Source organism: Hemiscyllium ocellatum, chromosome 9 (genome assembly GCF_020745735.1).
Source record: "Hemiscyllium ocellatum isolate sHemOce1 chromosome 9, sHemOce1.pat.X.cur, whole genome shotgun sequence".
NCBI classification, from domain to species: Eukaryota; Metazoa; Chordata; class Chondrichthyes; order Orectolobiformes; family Hemiscylliidae; genus Hemiscyllium; species Hemiscyllium ocellatum.
The window spans coordinates 85215078-85238101 of NC_083409.1; the positions used below are offsets into that span (position 1 = coordinate 85215078).

Sequence of the window (23024 nt, forward strand, 5' to 3'; positions counted from 1 at the left end):
CATTGGCCAGTCCAAGGCTAGATACTGTCCAGGTCTTGCTGTATGCGGCTATGAACTGCTTCAGGTTTTGAGGAATTGTGAGTGGTACTGAGCACTGTACATTCAACAACGAACATCCTCACCCTTGACATTGTGACAGAAGTAATTTCATTGATAAAGCAGCTAAAGATTGTTGGACCTAGAGCTATCAGGAGACACTCCTGCAATAATGTCTTGAGATTGAGAAGATTGGTTCTCAACAACTACAAACCTCTTCCTTTGTGCTAGACGCCAACCAGTAGAGCTTTTCATTGAATCCTCATTGCCTTCAGTTTTACTGGGGCAAATTATTGTCACATGTGTTGATATTAAGTTGCTTCCCAGTGTCCAATCACTGGTTAGGGTCTAATCTATCTTCTTAATATATTTTGAGAAGTTTGGTCTAGTCCATAAAAATACTCCCCATTGACTTCAGCTATTTTGAGTCTTTGGTGTCTGCCCATAAGCCTCCTTTTTGTCTTTTAATCCAATGCTGTTTATCCCTCAAAATCCAGGGTTCACAAGATTTGATGGTCCTATCCTTTTTCTACAATGGAACATGTTGGCCCTGTATTCTCCATGTTTCCTTTTTGAATTAATCTGTTCTGAGGCAGATTTACCTGAAAGTATCTGCCCCCAGTCCACTGTCACCAAATCATATCCGATCTTATTAAAATCAGCCTGCCTCCAGATTATGACTTTGATTCCAGTCTCATTCTTGTCCTTATTCTTTACAATCTTGAATCTAATGGAGTTACGATCGCTGTCTGCAAAATAATCCCCCACTAATACTTCAGCCATTTGCCTGGCTTTTGTTACCACAAGTTAAGTCCAGGACTGCCCCTTCTTTGCTGGGCCTTCCATGTACCAGCTTAAAAAGATCTCTTGAAGATATTTTTAAGAATGGTGTTCCACTAAAGATTATGACTATCCCAGTTAATGTCGGGGAAATTGAAATCCCTTACGATCACCTACAATAGTATTTGGATTAGAATTAGGGTTATTATTTTGACACTTTCCTGAAATTTTCCCTCATGATCCTCTCTTCCGTTTCACTTGGATTGCTAGTCCTTTTTGGTTTTTAGGTTCAACTCATATGGCTAGTTTTGAGGAGCCTTCTAAATTACCATTCTTCCTTACTGCTGTAATTGGATTTCCTGTTCAAAATGTTGGGGCTCAGGGGAAAAGGAGGAAAGTTGGCAGCATAGTTTGATGTAGTGGGCCTAGGGGGTGTAGGGAGCATGGTGGAAATGGGCTGTGGGGTAGTGCAAGTTAAAACAGGGCAATGGAAGTTCTAGGCGGGTACTTGACAGTTGGGCAAAGCTTGGTGCAGATGGCGCCAACATGAGCTAAATTCCTTGCCATTGCTTGCTATTGACAAAAACTAGAAAATGACTGGGACAATACCCACAGAAGGTGCATTCAGTGTTAGTTCACTCAGTAAAAGCATGGGATCCACACCTGCTGGATGCTAGGCCATTGAAAGAGCAAATACATGAAATATGCATTTCCAAGCTGCAGCTATTGAATTTGCAATTATGTCACCATCGGTTGCATTGTATACAAAGTCAATGTGCTTAGCATTCAAGTGTTGGTCAAAAGCCATTTGCACCAGGTCATGCAAATTAAACTTTGGCATCTCAATAAAGCAGACATTAGTGGCAATGACTTACAAAGAGGTGAAAACGGGCCAAAAGCACCCCAGAGCTTGAAAGATGCTATGGTAGGCAGAGATCATCACTTTGTCATTTTTCCTGTGAGTATTACAGTGGATTCTACAATGCAATGATAATCTCGACTGATATGGGTCTGAGATGGGGAGGGTGTCAGTGTATGCCAGCCACTCCCTTTTTGCTGTAACACGGTGGCCCCACAGCCAGGGAAGCACCTTCACCAAATGGTGCACATGCTGAGGATGAAGTTGAATAAATTATGATGACATTATATTAGATTCCCTACAGTATGGAAACAGGCCTTTCAGCCCAACAAGTCCACATCAACCCTCCGAAGAGTAACCCATCCAGACCCCTACTCTATATTTACCCCTGACTAATGCACAATGGACAATTTAGCATGGCCAATTCACTTGACCTGCACATTTTTTGTGGGAGGAAACTGAAGCACCCAGAGGAAACCCGTAAAGACACAGGGAGAATGTACAAACTCCATATAGACAGTTGCCCAAGGCGGGAATCGAACTTGGGCCCGGCACTGTGACGCAGCAGTGCTAACTACTGAGTTACCATGTCACCCTGACATGGTCTTTGTTGTAAGGCATTGCCTGTTTTACTGTATGGAGGAGTATGCTCCCCTGTCTATTCTCAGAGGTAATAACATCCTGTTTTGATCCTTATGTTCCCAATGTAGGTTATTGTCAGCAAGGATCCTGCACCCAGCCGTGGTGGGTCATTGGCTGCTGTGTCTGCCTTCCGAAGAAGGTGAAGGCAGATGCAGAAGGACAAGTGGCAAGTGGCATTCATGCCACATACATGCCTGGCTATAACCATCACCAACATGGGAAAATCTAACCACCATCCCTTGACATCCAATGGAATGACCATTACTGCTTCCCCCACTGTCACTATTGACTAGAAGCTCAACTGGACTTGCCACATAAACACAGTGGCTACAAGAGCAGGTCAGAAGCTAGAAATACTGCAGCAAGTAACTCACCTTCTGACACCCAAAAGCCTTTCCATCATCTACCAGGCACAAGTCAGGAGTATGATGGAATAAACACTTACCTGGATGGCTGAAACATTAACAACACTCAAGAAGCTTGACGCCATGCAGAACAAAGCAGCCCACTTGATTGGCACCACATCCACAAACATCCATTCCCTTCACTGCTGACACTCAGTAGCAGCAGTGTATAATGTCTACAAAATACACTCCAGAAATTCACCAAGGCTCCTGAGACAACACCTTCCAAATCAATGACCACTTCCATCTAGAAGGACAAGGGCAGCAGGTACATGGGGACACCACCTCTTGTAAGTTCCCTTCCAAGCCACTACCATCCTGACTTGGAAATATATTGCTGTTCCTTTCCTGTTGATGGGTCAAAATCCTGGAATTCCCTGCCTAAGGGCATTGTGGGTCAATCTGCAGCAGGTGGACTGCAGCAGTTCAAGGTGACAGCTCACCACCACCTTCTCAAGGGCAACTAGGGACAGAGAATAAATTCTGGCCCAGCCAGTGATGCCCACATTCCAAAAATGAATTAAAGAAAAATCTGAAGGCAAGACCAGACTGCGATGGAGGCTGAGGAGCACCTGGTCTGGGCAGGAGGTCACAGATACGCAGCTCCTTAGGGTTTATCGAGGCTGCAGGAGGATCAGGGGTTTTCACTCCAACTTCCATTTCCTGAGGATGAGTGAAGCGCAGTGTTGACTCACACTCTCATGTGTCCTGTGACAGTGACAGAACCATGCTGGAAGCTGGAGTGGGACCTGAGGGTTGCAGCAGTGTGACACTCCTATCAGCTCAGCCAGCTTCCCAGTGATGAGGTCATTTCATCATCCATTTGCATTGCATGCAAAGTCAACATTCTTAGTGTTCAAATGCTGGTTGAAAGCCATTTACACCATGCCATGGGAATTACACTTTGGGTGTGTACAGTAGACCATCATGGACTGTGGTATAGTCAATGGTTATCAATGTGGGGGCAGTCTGCAGCCCAAAGCCCTGCAGCTGACAGCATTTAAGGTGCAGATACAGGTACTTTCTAAAAGAGTTTAGGGTCTCTTCCTGCACCACTAACTCAGGCAGCGAATTCCAGACACCCACCACCCTCCAGGTAAAAAAGCTTTTCTTCACATCCCTTCTAATCCTTCTGCCACTGAGCTGGAATTTCTGACCCCTGGTTTTTGAAATCTTTGCCAAGGGAAACAGATTCCTCCATCCACTGTCTCTACCCCTCACAATTTTGTATACCTCAATCATGTCACCCCTCAGCCTTCTCTGATCCAAGGAAAATAACCCCAACCTCTTCATTCTCTCCTTGGAGCAACAATTCTGCAGCCCTGGCAACATTTGAGTAAATCTTCTGTGCACTCCCCCCAGAGCAATTACATCCCTCCTATAAAGTGGTGACCAGAACTGCATGTAATACACCAATTGTGGCCCCACCGGTGTCTTACACAGTTTCATCATTCTATCCCTACTTTTATACTTTACACTTCCGACAATGAAGGAGAGCATTCCATGTGACTTCTTTACAACCTTTTCTACCTGTACTGCTACCTTCAGGGGACCTGTACACCATTGATGAGACAGTGAGTAGGTGAAGCTGAAAGGCAGGGTGTGGTACTCATTCTCAGTCCAGACAATTCAAAAGGTGACATGATAGTAACCTCTAAATTAGAATTGTTTGATAAATTCCCTGTATCTAATGTTCCCCAACTGAACAATGCGTAATGTATGTCTTTAGAGTAGTGATGATTTAGAGAAAGTGTTTAGGTGAGATTTAGCTAAGGACAGGGAAAATATGTGGCCTGTCAATGAAACAGTGACTATGGTGAGAGAGTCAGGTTGTATATGCATGGAAAGGGTGAGCGGATTGGCTTTGTGGCTGCTGTGCCATTATTTTGCTAGAGCAATGCCAGACTGCCAATACTTGTCCAGTGCACAGCAGCCTTTGAGATGACACAGGCACCGGAATACCAGTCTATCAGGGAATATTCAGTGAGTGGAGAACTGCTCCGGAAACAGTGGCTGGTAGGAGTTAGAATCAATCGAAAGAGTTCTAACAGAGGTGGAGTATGTAGTAACAGAAACCAGTTTGGTAAGATATTTAAAAGACATTTGAATAAGTACATGAATATGAAAGTTTTAGAGGGATATGGGCTGACAAATGGCATTAGTTTAGTTTGGAAAACCTGGTCTGCATGGATGAATTGGACTGAAGGTCTGTTTCCGTGCTGTTTAACTCTATGATGGTACATGATGAGAAATCTGATTCAGCCTCCTGGAGAGAAACCTTCTGTGAAACTAACAGAAACTGACATTTCACTAAAAAAACATAAAATTCAGTCCTTTGAAGCCAAAAAGGAAGCAGTTGTCTTTTTAAATTTAAATCTCACTTGTAAGTAATCATATTACATTGGACTCACTTAATTCACATGTTCATCACTGGTTTTGGTTGCATCTAATTGGGTCAGAGAACTAAATTGTGGTGGACATTGATGGTCCCAGGGTCTTAGGAACATTTCATTTGTTATCGAAGAAACATTGTTGTATTTTGTTGTCACTGTTTATTGAATGCCTACGTTAGTATCCTGTATATTTGCCACTTTGTGGGATTTTGCAGAATTTGCAGATTCAGTTGGCCTGCCCTTCAATGTAAAAAACAATTTCTGTAATCACTGTCAACGGGAATAATTGAAGCAGTGATCTGCTGATTCTCTACATACCATGTTCCTTCTTGTATGAGTTCCACAAAATTGCACCCATCAATTCTTGTGAAATTCTCACAAGCTGACAACTGGATTGAGAAGCCCACTGTAAGTTTAGAAAATCTATTGTTTGACATATGTGGCTGAAGGTGGACTAATAAAGACTGCCCCTTCCTGAATAAATAAATGCACAAAATTTCTTTTGAAGGGATAATGGGAAGGTAAATTCATTTCCTGTTTTTATTAATGTCTCAGATCATCCCTAAAAATGTTTTTCTCTTTACAACAGCTTTGAGTGTAGTAATCCCATTTATGGACAAACCATCAATCCACTTAATGCCAAACGGTCACCCGGTGGGTCATCGGGTGGGGAAGCTACTTTGATTGCAGCAGGTGGCTCCATCCTTGGTATTGGAACTGATCTTGGTGGCAGCATACGCTTTCCTGCTGCTTGCTGTGGAATCTGTGGTTTCAAACCAACTTCAAATCGATTAAGGTAAGAAATTTGTTTATTGCTATTATGGGAACTGAGGTGGGCCATCAAGAGTTCCTCAAGAGTGGGAAAATCGACGTTTCGGGCAGATGCTCTTCATCGTTTCTGATGAAGGCCTTTTGCCAAAAGATCGATTTTCCTGCTCCTTGAATGCTGCCTGACCTGCAGCAGACTCTGATCTCCAGCATCTGCAGTCCTCACTTTTGCCATTCAGTTCCTCAAGTCTGATCCATCATTCAGTTAGTTCATTGCTGGTCTGCAACTTGTCTCCATCGACCTGTTGTTGATCCATACCATTTTATACTCAGAGTCATAGAGTCACACAGCATGGAAACGGACTCTTCAGTCCAATCAGTCCACACCGAAAATAATCCCAAACTAAACTAGTCCCACCTGCCTACTCATATTAGTAAATCTCTTCTTATCTCCACCTGAAAGTTTTCATCGTACCAGTGTCGCCCACTTTTTGAGGGAGAGAGTTAAAGATTTCTATTGAAGTTTGTATGAACAAATACATTCTGATTTCACATCAGCATAGTGTAGCTCTAATCAATCAAGGATTCCCCACTGCTGTGGTTGACAGGGCCCTCTGTCATGTCCGATCTTCACCCATTCTTTTCCTTACCACAACAAAATGGTTCCCCTTGTCTCCACCTACCATCTCAAGAGCATCGACATCTGAAGCACCATTAGCTGCCATTTCCATCACCTCCAACAGATTGCCTCCATCAGACACATATCGCCCTTCATACCCTTGTCAGCCTTCCGAGGGAATGTTCTTTCCAGGACTACCCTGGTCCATTCCTCCTTTACTACCGACACATCTTCACAGCCCCTCAGCACCTTCCCCTGCCATCGCTGAAGGTGTAACACCTTTTTAGATTAGATTAGATTACTTAGATTACTTACAGTGTGGAAACAGGCCCTTCGGCCCAACAAGTCCACACCGACCCGCCGAAGCGCAACCCACCCATACCCCTACCCCTACATTTACCCCTTACCTAGCACTACGGGCAATTTAGCATGGCCAATTCACCTTACCCGCACATCTTTGGACTGTGGGAGGAAACCGGAGCACCCGGAGGAAACCCACGCAGACACGGGGAGAATGTGCAAACTCCACACAGTCAGTCGCCTGAGTCGGGAATTGAATCCGGGTCTCAGGCGCTGTGAGACAGCAGTGCTAACCACTGTGCCACCGTGCCGCCCTCAATTCAATTACTTCCTCCCTCCTCACTATCTAAGGTCCCACACACACCTTTCAGGCAAAGTAGCATTTTACCTGAACTTCACTCAATCTAGTCTACTGTATTCATTTCTCACAGTGTGGTCTCCTCGACAGTGGGGAAACAATGTGCAGACTGGGTGACTGCTTTGCGAAGCATGTATGTTCTGTCAGCAAAAATAACCCTGAGCTTCCAGTGTCTGCCACTTTGACACATCATTGTTTTCCCTGACGAACATCTCTGACTCAGGCTTGCTATGATGCTCCATCAAAACTCAGGACAATCCTGCAGTCTTTTGGACCCAATATCGAGTTCAAAAATGTTACAGCTTAAGCACTTTCTTCCATGTCATTACTGTAATCCATGCACAAGGTCTTGTTATCATGTGGGCAGCTACTACAGAGAACCCATTGTCAGTTACTTACGGTCCCTATTAGCAGCTATTCATTCTCCCAGGCTGCCCTTTCCCACTCCTTTGTTTGCCCAAGTACTTTTCTCTCTCAGGGCTCCATCTTACTACTGTCAACTCCCCTATCCTTGTTTTCAGCATATATACCCACCTTTTCCAAGTTACAATCAGATCTGAGAAAGAATGAAACTCAGCATTTTAACTGTGATAAAAATATCAGAATAGTTGTCTTAGTAATAAAATAGGACATGTTTACACGGGCCCTCTGATCTTTGCATACTCCTTCTCTGCATTCTGAGATTGTGTCATTACAGGACGTAGGTCTCACATCTTCTCTCTTCAAGTAAGTGCTTTTCGAGGTGAAATGGGAAGGAAAGTAAATGAGGGTCAAGGTGACAACTATTTTGCCTCATTAGCATTTAAATGTGTCTATCTCAGGCATCAATTTTTAGCTACCAACTTTTTAAGTCTAAAGTAGAAAGCATTTTTGGTACTTATACAGGAAACATGAAAGTTGATGTTTTTACAATATATTCCGAACAAAACATCTCAAAGTATTTATTTAAACAATTTAGATTCATGGAGTCATAGAGGTGCACAGCATGGAAACAGATCATTCGGTCCAACTCGTCCATGCTGACAGATATCCGAATCCAATCTAGTCCCACCTGCCAGCACCTGGCCCATATCCCACCAAACCCTTCCTATTCATATACCCATCCAGATGCCTTTTAAATGTTGCAATTGGACTAGCCTTTTTAGAACATAGAACATAGAACAATACAGCGCAGAACAGGCCCTTCGGTCCTCGATGTTGTACCGATCTGTGAACTATTCTCAGCTTGTCCCCCATACACTATCCCATCATCATCCATGTGCTTATCTAAGGATTGTTTAAATCTCCCTAATGTGGCTGAGTTGACTACATTAGCAGGTAGGGCATTCTACGCCCTTACCACTCTCTGCGTAAAGAACCTGCCTCTGACATCTGTCTTAAATCTATCACCACTCAACTTGTAGTTATACCCCTCGTACAAGCTGAGGTTATTATCCTAGGAAAAATGACCTTCACTGTCTACCCTATCTAATCCTCTGATCATCTTGTATGTCTCAATCAAATCCCCTCTTAGCCTTTATCTTTCCAATGAGAACAGATCCAAGTCTCTCAGCTTTTCGTCATAAGACCTTCCCTCCAGACCAGGCAACATCCTGGTAAATCTCCTCCACACCTTTTCCAATGCTTCCATATCCTTCCCGAAATATGGGGACCAGAACTGTACACAATATTCCAAGTGTGGCTGCCTTTGGAGGCACTAATTAGAAAACTGCAATGAGTTGTTATTTACCCAGCTGCTAATACTGAAAAAGAGGCCCGTTTCTTCAATTAAACTGATAATGTGTTTTCATTTCATGCAGCAAGATCGGGTTGACAGGAAATATGGCTGGACAGAAAATAAGTGAGTTTCAACTTTATAACAGCCGTTATTATTTAATTTAAAACAATTATGCCACTGAACTAACTCTTCTGAGGCCAGTATCCTAACACCAAGTCACCCCTTATTTACACCTAGAGAGTCCCTGATCAGCTCCCTCAGAGCCAGCTGAGGATGATCAGCCATGATCATAATGAATAGTGGTGCATGCTCGAAGGGCAGAATGGCCTACGCCTGCACCTATTGTCTATTGTCGATTGTCAGCTCTCAGAGTGAACAGGATGTCTCATACTGTCAGCTAGGACTCCCTGATTGGACTAGATTAACAGCCCAATCAGGAAACTCATATTCTGAGGTCCATCTGTCTGGCCTTGTTACAATTATTATAGCCCGTATAATCCAAACTTTCATAAAAACTGAACTTGAAATGCACTGTAGAAGATAATCTTAGTGCCTTCGTCCTATATGTCATCACCTTACATCATACAGAATTGCTCCCATCAATAGACAGCCAGTCTGTAAACATAGTGGTTCAATAATTAACCTATTGCCCTTACAGCAATTACATAACTGAAAGCTATTTACGTACAAGCACGTGATTTTCTTCTTGATTTCACTGCCAATGAATATCCAGGTGGAAATGTTTCAAAGATTCATTACCTTCCTCCTCTCCATCCAAATTGATTGACCCTTTATTCTGGCACCCCAATCAGGGGAACATTTTCTCAGCACCTACCTTGTCAAATCTGTTAAGAATTTAATATGTTTTTAATAAGATCACCTATCATTCTTCTACGTTCCAAGGGATAAATGACCATAACTCATACAGTTTTGCAAGATTGCTATTAACATACTAGACAGAGAGAGAATAAAGAAACACAGTGTTACTCTGAAATAGTGGGATTTAATTTTCTCACAAGGGTGAATGTCTTGACACCCACATTATATCTGTGCGCACTTCTTACTTTGTGAGGTCATGTGAAACAGCTGGAAAAAAGATCTGAGATCCTTTCAATATAATGGAAATAAAAATCTGGAGAAATGGAGACGGCAATGTCAATTCACTGTTACCTTATTTATTCTCCTGCTCAAAGTAAAAACCTCATTTCCAATATTTCCAATCCTGAAATTAGTGCTGGAAAATAATAGTCCCAGCACTTGTGAGCCATTGGTAATAACCTGTCAGTGTTTGTTGCCATTATCTCTCTGAATCTGACTGCAGAAATCTTGATGTTACCATCTGTCTCTCTGCTACCACTGCTACAGGCTTTGTTCTCGATTGTGGGCAATCTCCCTAGACTATTGTCCCCCTTTCTGGAGCTGGTGATCAGTGAAATCAATCGAGTTTCACCTTTTCACTCTTGTATCACTTAAAATTGCCCTCTCCATTGAAAAATGCTTTATTATTTTTCAATGAGGTATAATTGAGTGTTTGACAGTCATTTCAGGAATAACAATTACTGATCGTGATTTTTTGTTGAAGAATATGTGGAATATTGTGAAAAACTATGTTCTGATTATTTATTAGATTTCTAAAACTAGTTTTTTTATTAAATAATCACATTTTAAAGGTTGTTTATGATATTTCAGCTTGTACCTTTACCCTAATGTTTATGATCCAACTTTTACATCAAGATTTGACAAAGTATTTGCTTTTTTGTGCTTTTTGTTTGCTGGTGGGTGGTGGATGAGAATATTTTAGTGTGATTAACTACTACGACAGTTTGATTTCCTCACTGAAGCTTAATGCTGTGAATCTCCATTGAACAACGTGGCAAAGCAAAGGTTCTCACAACAGAGATTGTCAAATCTTTCAGTGACGCCTTCTTTAAGGCCAACGGTGAGCTTGTTTCACACTGACCATGAAATCTGAGTCATGGTGCTCATGCCCTAACTTCCAATAATGTGATCTCAGTGGGCAAGCTCATATCAATGTTGTTAATTTATAAATATGGCCTCAATTTATTTTTATAGTCTGTGAAACAATTTCAATGTACTCTGGTTTTAGCATAGTTTACTTTCTAGTTTTGCTTGCCAGTTAATCCCTATACAGTGTTCCTTATAGAGTCATAGAGATGTACAGCACAGAAACAGACCCTTTGCTCCAACTCATCCATGCCAACCACATATCCCAACCTAATGTTGTCCCACTTGCCAGCACCTAGCACATATCCTTCCAAACCCTTCCTTTTCATATACCCATCCAGATGTCTTTTAAATGTTGCAATTGTACTAGCCACCACCACTTCCACAGGCTGCTCACTGCATACATGTACCACGCTCTGCATGAAAACATTGTCCCTTAGGTCTCTTTTATATCTTTCCCCACTCACCCTAAATCTATGCCCTCTAGTTCTGGACTCCCTGACTCCAGGGAAAACACTTTGTCTATTTATCCTATTCATGCCCCTTATGATTTTATAAACCTCGACAACGTCACCTCTCAGCCTTCAATATTCCAGGGAAAACAGCCCTACCCTCCTATTCAACCTCTCCATAGTAGCTCAAATCCTTCAACCCTGACAACATCCTTGGAAATCTTTTCTGAACCCTTTCAAATTTCACAACGTCCTTCCGATAGGAAGGAGACCAGAATTGCACACAATATTCCAAAAGTGGCCGAACCAACGTCCTGTACAGCTGCAATATAACCTCCCAACCCCTCTCCTCAATACTCTGTCCAATAACGAAAAGCATGCCCTCTTCACTATTCTGTCTACCTGCAACTCCACTTTCAAGGAACTGTGAACCTGCACTCCAAGGTCTCTTTGTTCAGCAACACTCCCTTGGACATTACCATTAAGTGTATAAAATCCTGCTGAGATTTGCTTTCCCAAAATGCAGCACATCACATTTATCTAAATTAAACTCCATCTGCCAATCCTTAGCCCATTGGCCCATCTGATCAAGATCCTGTTGTAATCTGAGGTAACCTTCTTCGCTGTCCACTACGCCTTCAATTTTGGTGTCATCTGCAAACTTACTAACTATATCACTTATGCTCACATCCAAATCATTTATATAAATGATGAAAAGTAGTGGACTCAGCACTGACCCTTATGGCACTCCACTAGTCACAGGCCTCCAGTCTGAAAAACAACCCTTCACCACCACCCTCTGTTTTCTACCTTCGAGCCAGTTCTGTATCTAAATAGCTAGTTCTCCCTGTATTCCATGAGATCTAGCCTTGCTAACCAGTCTCCCAAGGGGGACCTTATCGAATGCCTTACTAAAGTCCATCTAGATCATGACTACAGTTCTGACCTCATCAATCCTCTTTGTTACTTCTTCAAAAACATAATCAAGTTTGCGAGACATGATTTCCTGCACACAAAGCAATGTTGACTACCCTAATCAGTCTTTGCCTTTCCAAATTCTTGTACATTCTGTCCCTCAGGGTTCCCTCTAACAACTTGCCCACCACTGACGTCAGGCTCACTGGATTATAGTTCTCTGGCTTGTCCTTACCACCTTTCTTAAATAGTGGCACCACATTAGCCAACCTCCAGTCTTCTGGCACCTCACCTGTGCTATCAATAGTTCAAATATCTCAGCAAGGGGCCCAGCAATCACTTCTCTAGCTTCCCACAGAGTTCTAGGGTACACCTGATCAGGTCCTGGGGATTTATCCACTTTCATGCGTTTCAAGACATCCAGTACTTCCTCCTTTGTAATATGGACATTTTTCAAGATGTCACCATCTATTTCCTTATATTCTACATCTTCCATGTCCTTTTCCACAGTAAACACTAATACAAAATACTCATTTAGGATCTCCCCCCATCTCCTGCGGCTCCACACAAAAAGACCTCCTTGGTGATCTTTGAGAGGCCCTATTTGCTCCCTAGTTACCCTTATGACCTTAATGTATTTGTAAAAACCCTTTGAATTTTACCTAACCCTATTTGCCAAAGCTATCTCATGTCCCCTTTTTGCCCTGATTTCCCTCCTAAGTATACTCCGGCTGCCTTTATACTCTTCTGAGAATTTACTCGATCTATCCTGCCTATACCTTACATATGCTTCTTTCTTTCACTGAATCAAACTCTCAAATTCGTTAGTCTTCCAGCATTCCCTATACCTACCAACCATTTATTTCATCCTAACTGTCTCTGGAATATACTGTCTCTGGACTCTCGTTATCTCATTTCTAAAGGCTTCCCATTTTCCAGCCGTCTCTTTATCTGCAAACATCTGCCCTCAATCAGCTTTTGAAAGTTCTTGCCTAATACCGTCAAAATTAGCCTTCCTCCAATTTAGAACTTCAACTTTTAGATCTGGTCTATTCTTTTCCATCACTATGTTAAAACAAATAGAATTATGGTCATTGGCCCTAAAGTACTTCCCTACTGACACCTCAGTCACCTGCCCTGCCTTATTTCCCAAGAGTAGGTCAAGTTTTGCACCTTCTCTAGTAGGTACATCCACATATTGAATCAGAAAATTTTCTTGTACATACTTAAATTCCTCTCCATCTCAACCCTTAACACTATGGCAGTCCCAGTATATGTTTGGAAAGTAAAATCCCCTACCATAACCACCCTATTATTCTTACAGGTAACTGAGAAACATATTTGTAAGGAGATTTCAATTTCCCTCTGACTATTAGGGGTTCTATAGTACAATCCCAATAAGGTGATCATCCCTTTCTTACTTCTCAATTCCAACCAAATAACTTCCCAGGATGTATTTCTGGGAATATCCTCCCTAAGTACAGCTGTAATGCTATCCCTTATCAAAAATGCCACTTCCAGCCTCTCTTGCCTCCCTTTCCAAAATCCGTCTTCTTCCTATTTCAATAGCTGCTTCCTTATAACCTTTTTGGGTTGAGATTTTATCATAACCTGAAACTCAAAAATATGCTGATTAATATTTCTTTGATGAAAATGTTGGAGATGCTTGATGAGAGTAATATTGATGTTGAGCATCTGGAATTATCATCTATGAAAGATATACGTACATATAATGATAATTGCACAGAATGAATCAATTTTTATGTTTTTACAACTCAAAGGTGAAACCTGGATCTGTGTAGTTCATTAACTGGTTACACAAATCATATAACTTTTGAAGAAGCTGGATTTCATATTTGTGTGAGACTAGTTGGTACCAGGTAGCCTCAGGTTAAATAATCTGCCTAGCACAGCTTTAATAGTTGAATAGCAGTTTGTCATGGAGTTGGGAGGAGGGGCAGTTTTATGAAGACCTCCAGAAAGCCTGTGCACAAAGTTTTCCTCTCTCTTGCAACCGTAATGAGTGGAACTAAAAGAAACCCCAAAAACTTTGAAATGAAGAACTTATAGCTCAACAAAAAAAAACCTAGGTCCAACAAGCTGACTCTGAATTGAGAATTGCTGGGATCAACAGCAAAGTGATGTCATCACCAAAATCCATTTGAACTGTGAGAAAGGCATTGTGCTCCACCCTTGTTGTTTGGTTTCATGATGCACACAATTTGTTTCTTTCTGTCTATGTTTCTACTGTGATTTTTGTCTGCAGAACTCTCTGTCTTATTTGTGAGTGGAGATTTATGTGCATTGGGATTTAAAGAGGATGTAGTTCAGTTTGCATATTAGTAACTAATAATCCATTTTGCCATTTGTTAAAGGATAAGTTTGCTGATAATAAACAAGTGTTTTTGTTTTGATGAAACCTGGTTTGAGTTTCTTTCATTTTAGATAGCGATCAAAGTGACTGAACTGATTATTACATTTGTGACAACTCCTGGAATAGAAAGGCTTGTTTTCCAGCACACCTCTCTCGTCAGGGTCATGATTAAAGTCTGAAGGCTCAGTGTTGGTTCTTTGAATGCAGACATAGAATTGACAAAGGAGTTAATGGTGAACTTTCCCACAAAAACTAAGAATGTGCAGAAAATTAACACATTAGCTCAGAATTTGGGACTAGTTAACTAATAGTGAGCCACTTGAGTTAACAAGAATTCTATTGAATGTAAAGGAGTGAAATGAAAAAGGAAATGGAACTTAAGAATTGAAATTGAGGAGAAAGAAAGCAAAAGTACATTTTGGAATTAGAGATGCAGGAGAGAGAAAAGATAAAGGAAATGGCAGTCTTTTTGTGTTGGCTTCACTGTAGAAGACTTAGAAAACTTACCAAAGCAAATGAAGAGGTTAACAGGAGGAATGAACATAAGATAATCACCATCGGGATCAGGTGGCCTCCATCTCAAGGTCTTAAACAAGTGGCTGCAGAGATGGTAGATATATTGATTATCATCTTCAAAAAATCCTCAGATTTTTTGTCGTGGTTAGAAAATAGTTTGTGCAATATCTTTGTTTTTGTTCAAGAAATGAGGCAGAGAGAAAGCAGGAAACTGTAGGCTAGTTAGCCTAACATCTGTCTTGGAGAAATCCACTATTAAACAGTTTGCAGCAGGATTGTTAGAAAATCAGAACGTGATGATGTACAATCAATTTGGCTTTGTGAAAGGGAAATCATGTTTAACTAGTTAGAGGTTTTTTCAGAAAATAATACACAAAGTGGATAGCTTGGATTTTCAAAAGAACTTTGATAAAGTGCTGCATCAAAGGTTTGTTGACAATATGAGAGCTTATGGTATAGAGGATAAAATATTAGCATGGTTAAAGAATGTGAAAGAATAAAAAAGAATAAATAGGTTAAATGAATGGGCAAAAAAATTGGCAGGTGGGTGTGTTGTGAGAAAATGTGACCTTGTCCACTTTGGCAGGCAGAATGGAACAGCAGTTTTTTGTTTAAATGGGTAGAGGCTGCAAAGTGATTGTACAGATGCATCAGGGTGTTGCTAATTATATAAATCATGAAGGTTAGCATGCAGATTCTGCAGGTAATTAGGAGGACTAATGGAATATTTACGTTAATTGGAAGAGGAATGGGACATAAGTATTGGATATTTTATTGCAATTGTACACCTCTGTATCTACATTACCAAACCTATTCGTAATCCTGATAGAGTCATAGAGATGTACAGCATGGAAACAGATCCTTTGGTCCAACCCGTCCATGCCGAACAGATATCCCAATCCAATCGACTCCCACCTGCCAGCACCCGGCCCACATCATTCAACCCCTTTCTATTCATATGCCCATCCAAATGCCTCTTTAATGTTGCAATTGTACCAGTCTCCACCACTTCCTCTGGCAGCTCATTCCATACACGTACCACCCTCTGTGTGAAAATGTTGCTCCTTAGGTCTCTTTTATATCTTTCCCCTCTCACCATAAACCTATGCCCTCTAATTCTGGACTCCCCAACCCCAGGGTTGCCTATTTACCCTATCCAAGCTCCTCATAATTTTGTAAACCTCTAAACGGTCACCCCTCAGCCTCCAACGCTCCAGGGAAAACAGCTCCAGCCTGTTCAGCCTCTCCCTATAGCTCAAGTCCTCCAACCCTGGCAACAACCTTATAAATCTTTTCTGTACCCTTTCAAGTTTCACAACATATACGGGGTAGACCATTTAGGACAGAGGTGAGGAGAAACTTCTTCACCCAGAGAGTGGTGGCTGTGTGGAATGCTCTGCCCCAGAGGGCAGTGGAGGCCCAGTCTCTGGATTCATTTGAGAAAGAGTTGGATAAAGCTCTCAAAGATAGTGGAATCAAGGGTTATGGAGATAAGGCAGGAAGAGGATACTAATTAGGAATGATCAGCCATGATCATATTGAATGGCCATGCAGGCTCGAAGGGCTGAATGGCCTACTCCTGCACCTATTGTCTATTGTCTATTAACATCTTTCCCCTTAGAAAGGAGACCAGAATTGCACGCAATATTCCAACAATGGCCTAACCAATGTCCAGTACAGCTGCACCATGACCTCCCAACTCCTGTACTCAATACTCTGACCAATAAAAGAAAGCATACCAAATGCCTTCTTCACTATCCTATCTACCTGTGACACCACTTTCAAGGAGCTATGAACCTGCACTCCAAGGTCTCTTTGTTCAGCAACACTCCCTAGGTCCTTACCATTAAGTAGCAAAAGATTGGGGTGAATTTGCATTCTTTATAAATCTGAGATTGTATAATTTAGTTTTTCTGGCATTATAGTAATGAATATGAATTTTGAGTGATATATTGATTGTTTTCCAGTTGAGTCAATGGTTGGTCCATTAGCCAAAGATGTAGATAGCTTGGCATTGTGCATGAAAGCTCTCTTATGTGAAGATATGTTCCATTTGGATCCCACTGTGCCACCCATTCCCTTCAATGAACAGGTAACGCAACAACAACTGTTTACCTTTATATTGCAGCTTTCAGGCATTAAATGCTCCAAAGTGTTTCAAAAGAGAAATAGATTGTGAGAAGTAATCAATTCAAGAAAAATGATAGATTCAATTATGATGACTGAAACGACAGCTGAGGTTGAAGGTTGTTTTTGAAGTTGAGGATAGCTTGCTGAACACTGGGCTTAAAAAGGGTATTTTTTAAAGATTGAAACAAGATGGCTGTGTCGAAGGAATGAAACACAGAGATGGAAGTCATAGGACCAAACTGGAACGTAGTATTAAAGAAACTCACAGAAGTGAAGAGACTGGTAACAAAGTTAGACATTTCGGGCAGAATTTACCTCCCCCAGCTGGGTTTGAGATACTGGCAGGGTGTATGGGCTGAAGAAAATGAAGGAAGGTGGGGAAAGGGATTGAGGTCCTTTGCCTTCCTCATCCCCTCCAATTAAGTCAGGGTTGTGGAAGATGAAGGATGGTTCTCCTGCCCAGAGGCTAATAAAAGGCTTAATCCCAGATGTTGTTTCTTTTCCACCATATTCTACACCAATATGGGGAGGTTACCCATAAAAGATGACAATTTCCCTGTGGGCTTGATGAGACCACTTTATTTGGGCACCCTTGTGATCCATGGAGAGCCCCCTTACCCTTAAAGGAGTTAAATACCTGTCCTGAGTTAGTTCACTCTCTGACTGACATTGAACTCTGTCTAGGCTTCTGAAAGTGGCTGCAGTAAGTAGCTAACTTTCTAGCCTATGATTGAGACTGCTCAAGTCACTATTAGATTTAGTCCCTTTGAATCTGATGTCTTTAGAAACTGGAAGCCAGCAGTGGATAATAAAGACAAGGTCAGTTAGAGAATGGAACTTATAATGCTGTTTTAGTTAACCTGAAGTTCACGTAGCAGTGAGTTCTGCAGTATTCCAAAACACATCGTCAAGACGTCGACCTGAAGAAAACAGAAGCATGACAGGGCTGACAATTAGGTAAGGATAGAAACAGACAATATTGTGGAAGTAGGTCAGATACTGACAATGTTCTCATGACTCACCCCATCTGTCCATCTTCCTTCCTACTTATTCGCTCCACCCTCTCCTCTGACCTATCACCTTCATCCCCACCTATTGCACTCTCAGCTATCTTATCCCCAACTCCATCTCCATCCCCTCCCATTTATCTCTCCGCCCCCGAGGCTCCTAGCCTCATTCCTGATGAAGGGCTTTTGCCCAAAACCTTGATTTTCCTGCTTCTCGGATGCTGCGTGGCGTGCTGTGCTTTTCCAGCACCACACTCTTGACTCTAATCTCCAGCATCTGCAGTATTCACTTTTGCCTCATGTTTGAAACTCTGTTTAGAGTTAAAGCAGACATTAAAGAGGTGTATCATAAAGTTCAGCCACAGAGGGCAATGAAGAAAGACTGAAGTTGTGGAATGTTTTAATGTTTGTTCTCGGTATCTGTGGGAAAGCTTATGCCTTGTTTGATGCATCGTAGCATCGTTGAGTTGGTTATTTTTCCAGGTGTCCACAGTGGCAGTGTGGACAGGATTGTCCTTTTATACAGGGGATGCTCAATATTTTATCCATTAAAATAAGTGGAAATGAAAACCCAAGTGTTTCTTTGTAATTTTCAAAATTTATAAGTGAGAGGAATAAAGATCGGTGTGGGCAGATTCAGAGATTCCTTTGAGCTCTCTTGCACTCATCATTCAACTACAACTTCTCACTTTCTCTACTGAACCTGAAATTTTAACCCTCATTAAGAATGTAGGACCACAGGGGCTATTAAACCTGCTTTATTGTACCTTATTGTACAATATGTCATTAGTCATTGCAGATTGGAGGTGGGCATTGCTGTGTGGCTGAAAGAATCCAAGGAAATCTTGAAAGTGCTTACTAATCCTCAAAGAGAATGGAGAAATTCCTGGAGATAGAGGGAGTGTGAGGAGGGATGGTCAAGAAAGATTGGATGGACTAAGCAATGATTTGTGGCTGGTGTGGGCTAGAAAGCATAAAGCAAAATGTAAATCCTAAGAGGCTGCATAGAGACACTGAACTGATCCCCTCTCAACTTCAACTGTAAGTATAGTGTACGGCTATCTTGTATGGAAAGATTCCTTTCATTATTGACGTGAAGCTAGCTGAAGAAGGATTCAGTACTCAGGCAGAAATTTGCAAAGTCCTTTGCAACATGACTGGTAGCACTTTCATTATGATGAGGTGCAATGTCAGAGTTCCATGCTCCATGCATTGTTCCATGGGTAACTTGTCACAGTGCTCCACATCCCTCTGTATGTTACTTGCCAGTTGTGAAAATGTTGACTGTTTCAGTATTGAGGAGGAGAGAGTGGGGACTGCAGCTGTTGGAGATCAGAGTCCAGGGTGTGGTGCTGGAAAAACACAGTCGGTCAGGCAGCATCCGAGGACATGAGCACTTCATCAGGAATCCTGCTCCTGTTCCTGCTCCTCGGGTGCTGTCTGACTGACTGCGCTTTTTCAGCACCACACTCTTGACAAGTTTCGATATTGAGGACCTGTTTTACAAAAGAAAATGTTATTTTACATTTTTTGAATTTAAAACTTTTTTTTCAGGTGTACACCAACACGAAACGATTGAGGATAGGTTATTTTGAAAATGATGAGTATTGGATCCCGACCCCGAGCATGAAGCGAGCCGTCCGGGAAACCAAGGAACTACTGGAAGAAGCTGGACACACGGTGTGCTTACTAATCCTCAAAGAGAATGGAGAAATTCCTGGAGGTAGAGGGAGGGTGAGGAGGGATGGTCAAGAAAGATTGAATGGACTAAGCAATGATTTGTTTTTAATTAATCTTACTTCCCTGCCCCCTTATTCAAACACCCAACACAGACACTGGAAACACAATTTGGGAAGGCATGAAAATAAATAATTTTCAGGATTGCCCATTTAGTGAGTTCCTAGTTTTGAATGGCATGTGAGGCATCATACAGACATTTGAAAATGCCAGACGGGAAAGGAACTGTGGGGCTCCATTGGCTGCAGGTCTCCAGGTAGACCCACCATCACTGATAACAGTCCCTCAGATTTCACGGTATTCTGTTTTAAATGGTAAGCATATATCAGGTCATCAGATTCTTTCTGAAAATCCACGTAGGTAATATTCATTTGGGTACGCCCAATATTCAAATTATTCCATTGAAAAATTCTAGTAGACTAGTTTTCTTGAGAGAACTGACCCCCCACTCTCTCTCACACCAGGTTTCTGCACATAATCAAAAAGGAATTGGACTGGTTCCTGACTGGTTCAGTTATTTGGTTCATTTGATCTTCAGGATTGGTTTTGATTTCCTGAACTGGGTCAGAGAAGAGTTCTCCTAAGTACATTTTTCCTTACTAAGCTAATATTTTCTCTGTGGACATTACATGGGTGCAGGGAATGGTGAAGGCGTAGAAGATTGGAAAGAAGTGTATTTGTTTAATCATTTATTATGCATTCCAAGATGCCCTTGAGAAAGTGGTGGTAAGCTGCCTTTTTGAACAGCTGCAGTGCATTTATGTTGGTAGACCCTCAAAACTGTTAGGGAGGGTGTTCCAGGATTTTGACCCAGTGACACTTAGGGAACACCATTATATTTCCAAGTCAGAATGATGGCTTGGAATAGAGGTTGCAGGCAATGATGTTCCCATGTTTCTGCTGTCCTTGTCCTTCTAGATGGAAATGGTGCTGGGCTTGGAAGGTGCTGCCTGAGGAGCCATGGTGAATTTCTGTATTGCATCTTGGAGATAGTAAATACTGCTGCTGCTACTACTGAGTGTCAGTGGTGGAAGGAATGAATATTTGTGAATGGGATGCCAGTCAAGTGAGTTGTTTTGTCCTGGAAAGAGTCAAGATTCTTAAGTGTTGTTGGAGCTGCCCTCATTCAAGCAAGTGGGGAGTATTCCATCACACTCCTGACTTGTGCTTTGCAGAGGATGGACAGGTATCAAGAAGTCAGGAGGTGAGCTATTCACTACAAGATTCATAGCTTCTGACCTGCTCTTTTCGTTTGATTTATTATTGTTCCATGTGCCAAGCTATATTGAAAAATATTGTATTACATGCTAACTAGACAAATCATACCTCACATAAATGCATTAGGGTAATAGAACAGAATGCAAAATATAGTGTTACAGAGAAGTTGCGGAGAACGATCAACTCCAATATATGAGAGGTCCATTTATAAGTCTGATAACAGCTGGGAAGAAGCTGTTCTTTTATCTGTTGGTACAAATTTTCAAACTTTTGGATCTTCTGCCTGATGGAAGAAGGTGGAAGAGAGTATAATTGGGGAAGGAGGGGCCTTTGATTATATTGTCTGCTTTTCTGAGTCAGAGGGAAGTGTAGTTAGAGTCAATAGAAGGAGAGCTTGTTTTCATGGTGGACTGAGCTGCATTCACAATGCTTAGGAATTTCTTGTGGTCTTGTTGCAATTATAAACTGTGATGCATCTGCATCGCATGCTTCCTATAATGCATCTATAAAAATTGGTAAGAATCCTTGTGGATCTTTGCCAATAGTTACAGCAAACACCAGCAACTGTGTCAATAACTTTTAGTGATCACTATAGAAAAGTTTGAAAAATGCCTGCAATAATTTTAAGAGAGAGGTGCAATCTAATTCATCTTACCAAGAATTCCTGCACAGAAACAGTCCATTGTCCCAACTGATCTGTGCCAAAGTACATGCTGCAACCGAGTCTCCTTTCACCTCTCTTCATTTGACACCTAACAGTATATTCTTCTACTCCTCTCTCCCTTCTGTATTTATCCAGTTTTCCCTTAAGTGTATCCATTCTACTGCCCTTCAAGTTCCTCTTGCTGAGCATGGATTTCCCGATGTACTTTCATATCTATATTAAAAATGTCAGAATCAGGTAAAGTTAGATTAATTATTGGATAAGAAGACTGTTTATGTCTACTTCCTTGTCAGACAGGACCCTTCGTTCAATGTGCCAAATGATTAACTCTTTGTTTCTCTCTATTTCTAGTTGGTATCATTCACACCACCAAAAGTGTACAATGCTATGAATGAACTAGTTTTTCCGGGACTTCTTGCAGACAAGTGTGTTACGCTTATGGAAAGCCTGTACGTAAGCTCAAAGGATTTTAATTTGCCACCTGACATGAAATCATTATCCGCTTTTATTGTACTTTGATGGTAAAACTTCCTAAAATGGAGTCAGAAAAGATTTATAACGAATATGGTCTTTTCAGTCCTCAAAGTATACAGATAAAACACTTTGACTGTGATTTGTATTTCATTTTATATATGGATTTTAATTTTTAACTCCATCATTCACTCATAATTAATTTATCCCATCCAATCCAAATGACAGTATCATAAATAATCTCCTAAACAAATTGATTAGGCCCTTCTTCTTTGCTGACTTTCTCCTGATTAACTTTCTGAATGCCCTATTCTTCCCCTTTCCTGTAAAGGCCTCTAATCCATAAAGATCTGAACCACTTTAAATCTGTGACCATGTGAATTTCTTGCAGTTTTAAACATTCCCTACTGTAATGTTTTTCTATGCTTTATCAGTGCCGAATGGGCTTTTCCTCTCTGTGATGCCAAACTAAGTGAGTCTCTGAGTCTCTCAGCTCCTTCTCTCGGTTACTATTTGGCTTCTCTGCAGATTTTCTTCCCCATATCTGTGATCAGATTGCTGGACTGTTGTCCAGCCACTGAATTTCACTGTAAGTGCTCTTTGCTGCTTGCCTATGGGTCTGGTCACTGCAGCTACTATTTAGCAAGATCAAGTTTACAGTCAGGGAGAGACTATTAACAAGTTTTCCTGCACACAGCT

General features: G+C 41.5%; 1 protein-coding gene across 1 annotated transcript in view; it reads left to right on the plus strand.

The window, feature by feature from the left end:
- LOC132818532 (vitamin D3 hydroxylase-associated protein-like) overlaps positions 1 to 23024 on the plus strand; it is a 57603-nt gene that overhangs the window by 18433 nt on the left and 16146 nt on the right. The window contains exons 5-9 of the mRNA XM_060829592.1: positions 5704 to 5910; positions 8959 to 8999; positions 17066 to 17190; positions 19790 to 19915; positions 22206 to 22303. Of these exons, the coding sequence (XP_060685575.1) occupies positions 5704 to 5910; positions 8959 to 8999; positions 17066 to 17190; positions 19790 to 19915; positions 22206 to 22303 (597 nt within the window). The remainder of the gene's footprint in view (positions 1 to 5703; positions 5911 to 8958; positions 9000 to 17065; positions 17191 to 19789; positions 19916 to 22205; positions 22304 to 23024) is intronic.